General features: G+C 36.0%; 1 protein-coding gene across 6 annotated transcripts in view; it reads left to right on the forward strand.

Moving 5' to 3' along the window:
- Positions 1-2,175, forward strand: part of NCK1 (NCK adaptor protein 1) — a 77,276-nt gene extending 75,101 nt beyond the window's left edge. For all 6 annotated transcript variants that reach the window (XM_034995382.1, XM_034995371.1, XM_034995390.1 and 3 more), the window contains one exon: positions 1,538-2,175. In XM_034995382.1, the coding sequence (XP_034851273.1) occupies positions 1,538-1,732 (195 nt within the window). In that variant the 3' untranslated portion in view covers positions 1,733-2,175. The remainder of the gene's footprint in view (positions 1-1,537) is intronic.
- The last annotated feature ends 1,834 nt before the right edge of the window (positions 2,176-4,009 follow it).

Below are 4,009 nucleotides of genomic sequence, written 5' to 3' on the forward strand. Positions count from 1 at the left end.
AAAAAAAAAAAAAAAAAAAAAAACCTAAGAAAGTAGCTCGATTACAGAACACTGTTTTTTCTTGTGGTGGGTAATTGAGCATAGATATTATCCAAAATACACCATTATTTTTAGCAGTAGAATTTTTAAAGTAAAGATCTCAAACAGGCATACTGTGTTTGACCTGAGCAATGTTTTTTATTTTTATTTTATTTTTTTATTTTTTTATTTTTTTAAAGATTTTATTTATTTATTTGACAGAGAGAGAGCGAGAGAGGGAACACAAGCAGGGGGAGTGGGAGTGGGAGAGGGAGAAGCAGGCTTCCTGCGGAGCAGGGAGCCCGATGCGGGGCTCGATCCCAGGACCTGAGCCGAAGGCAGACGCTTAACGACTGAGCCACCCAGGCGCCCCTGAGCAATGTTTTTTAAACATTCGAATTTGTTACCAGTATTTAAATACTGAGAGATTTATTATAAAAATTCAGATGACAGACTTCCTTTTAAAATTGGAAGGCCTGCCAGCATTGCCCCTATTCCTACAAGGCAACAATCACAGCTAAGTGGCCACCTCCTTTAGATTGGCCATGCACTGTTCCTTCTCTCTATCCACCCTGTCACTTGTTTACATGTCTTTTTACCCTTGTAGGCATTTGAGTTTATGACCTCTCATTAGTGTCTATCATCTTTGAGAATTCAGAACATTGTCTCAGCTAGTCTGTAAGATAGCTACTATTAGCTCACATTAGCTTATGTTTTCTCATGTGTTTCTCCAGTTGTCTGGCAGGAGAGAAGATAGCTGTTGTGCTTCAGATGTTAAACTTCAAACTAAAGGATTTGCTGTGGGTGTTAGAGCATATTATTTAAGAGACTCTGGAGTTGGGGCGCCTGGGTGGCTCAGTCGTTAAGCATCTGCCTTCGGCTCAGGCATGATCCCAGGGTCCTGAGATCAAGCTCCTCATCGGGCTCCCTGCTCAGCGGGAAGCCTGCTTCTCCCTCTCCCACTCCCCCTGCTTGTGTTCCCTCTCTCTCTGTGTCTCTCTGTCAAATAAATAAATAAAATCTTTAAAAAAAAAAAAAAGAGAGAGAGACTTTGGAGTCTGACTGCTTGAGTTTGAATCCTGGCTCTCTTATTAACTAGATGGATGATTTTGAGCAACTTAGCTTCTCTTGGCCTGGATTTTCTCATCTCTGAAAGGGGTTGGTTGGAGGTATAAAGGAGATAATCTATGTAAATAATTTAGCATAGTGCCTAGTACTTAGCTAAAATTTGAGCACTTACTGTTAATAGTCTAATATAAAATGGATGTCTTTCAAAATGTTTACCCTGGGGCGCCTGGGTGGCTCAGTTGTTAAGCGTCTGCCTTTGGCTCGGGTCGTGATCCCGGGGTACTGGGATCGAGTCCCGCATCGGGCTCCCTGCTCGGCGGGAAGCCTGCTTCTCCCTCTCCCACTCCCCCTGCTTGTGTTCCTGCTCTCGCTATCTCTCTCTGCTAAATAAATGAATGAAATCTTAAAAAAAAAAAAAATGTTTACCCTATGTGTTTTTTTTCTCTTTTAGCCAAATGATTTCTCTGTATCACTAAAAGCACAAGGGAAAAACAAGCATTTTAAAGTCCAACTAAAAGAGACTGTCTACTGCATTGGGCAGCGTAAATTCAGCACCATGGAAGAACTTGTAGAACATTACAAAAAGGCACCAATTTTCACAAGTGAACAAGGAGAAAAACTGTATCTTATCAAGCATTTGTCATGATAATGCTGACCAGAAGTGACTGCCTCACAGCTATAATTCGTCATGTAATTAAAGACTGAGAAAATGTCAGTCCAGTCATGTTTGATTGGAAATTGCTTTCTGACCCTACATGAGAATTGACTATAATACATAAGTATTTTTATTATAACTCAGCCCATACATATATACTACGTATGCAAAGCATCTGCACAAAGCAGTTCCTTATCCTTGGTCTTCTGTTTTATTGTTTTCTTTGCTGTTTTTCTCTTTGCTTCTAATATTAAGGTTTTATATTTTGAAAAAAATAATGCAGATCAAAAGTCTTTACATGGAAGAATTTATTGGTTTATTTTCTTTATTTCCTTGTACGGGCACCGTATTTGTCACTTCTGCAATGGTTTCTCTTCATATAAAATTATTATATCAGTATATGGCATATGCTAAAATAAATTTCTTGGACAATGTTTTTTTCTTTGACTAAATAGCAATAATAAATGGAAAATTAGAAATTATTTTCAGGTATTTGTTGTAAGCCATTGTAAATATCAAGTATGTTGTGTCTGCCATTTTAAAAAATTTATTCATTGTCTTCATTGTAAAGCAAAACAAATAGGACATACGTTTAAAAACGTATCTTGTACACTTTTAATTTACAGCTGTTGGAAACAAAAATCTCTAAATTTCTAGGATTTTTGGGGGGGTACTTCTTATCTGGTTATTTAAGAGAATAAAGCAGTCTCTGAGATACTTAGCTTTTCAAACTGTAAATGGATGCTCTAGTGTTATATATTACTTTTTCCCCTAGTGTTATTTTACCAAAGCATCTTGTATTGGGGTATATCTGTGTCAGTGTGAAAAAAGCTGTGGCCAGATATTGGGGAAATAGGAGGCCGTGAGATACTTGGTTTCCCTCCCACCTCTAAACGTCAGTAATTATCAGGCGTAGTAGTATTTCTACTATTTTCATTTCCTCCTTTCAGCTTTGGGTTTTGTTGACTAAGACACTAAAATGGATTATACCTGAGGAAAAGATGGGATGTGCCAAATGGTTAGAGAAAGTTATTTTTAAAATCTACTTTTTGGAGGGTTTCTGTTATGTTTTTGTTACTAAGCAGAAGTTTGGGTGTATGGATGAGAGGCTTTTATGGAGTATTGAATCTACTTCTGCAGGTCATAGAAGAAAACAACTGTATTTTGTGAACCCCCCCCCATTATTAATTCTGGAATTTAAATTTAAGCAAAGTAACCTTCAATATATTAATTAAAATACTTACTAAAACCATATAACTTAGTAGGAAATCATATGGTATTTTCAAAAATTTCCCCAGTGCTGCCTAAGCAAATGAATGTTTTCTGTTCTTTAATATGTTATAGATAAGTATTTAATATACCAATATTACTGATGTTAAAATTGAAGTTGTCTAATTCCTGAGGTTTTTAGTTTGGGTTTTTTTTTTTAATATTAAATATTTAGTTCTTTAAATCTTAAAATCATTTAAGACTGACATTGCCACTGGGTGGCAGCCCTGGCTTCTCCCACTAAGCAACAGGAGTTAGCAAATATAATTAAGACTTTGATGTACAATTTTTCATTTTCATTACATCCGCTTTTTAAAGCCTTTTAGTTCATATTTCATTATCTTTGTCAGTCTCCCTTTGTTTATTGAAATGATTATTAGTAGACAGTGTAATAGAAATAAAAGTCGTGTGCTTACCTTTTTTGCTGTAAAATCACTTGAATATAAGTTGAAGAAAATAGTTTCAAAGTGTTAAAATATGACTAGGTAGTAAACATCTTTTTATTTAAACAAACATTTGATGATGCTTTCTTTTTCTCCATTTTTCCCCCCCAGTCTTCCTTTTTTTTTTTTAAGAGGTTTGTTTAAAAAAAAAGCAATTAATCTTTTGTATCACAGACATGAACTGTATTTATAGCAAACCCCACTGAGCTTATGTTAAGGATTTTGAGAAAGCAGCTAGGAATGGAGTAGCACTGGAAGTAGATTGCACATTTCTGTGCCATAATTAGATTCATAATAACTAGAGAGTTCCCAGATAGCCCACATGACCATTTTAACAAGCACTGCATTTACTTATCTTCCACAAGTTGGCCATCTGGTTGTTCAACAAAACAAAGCTTGAACAGCATCCAGGAAGTGAGGCAGGCAAACCAGGCTATAGAACTTTAACATTTGTTAAATCAAGCAAGAGAAAATGTATTCCACACAGATATAAAAGGTGTCATCACTCATCTTTTCTTTTTCTGTTGCCACATTTTTCTTCTTTCAGGTATCCTGT

Source organism: Mirounga leonina, unplaced genomic scaffold (assembly GCF_011800145.1).
Source record: "Mirounga leonina isolate KUSES-001 unplaced genomic scaffold, KU_Mleo_1.0 Mir_115, whole genome shotgun sequence".
Taxonomy (NCBI): Eukaryota; Metazoa; Chordata; class Mammalia; order Carnivora; family Phocidae; genus Mirounga; species Mirounga leonina.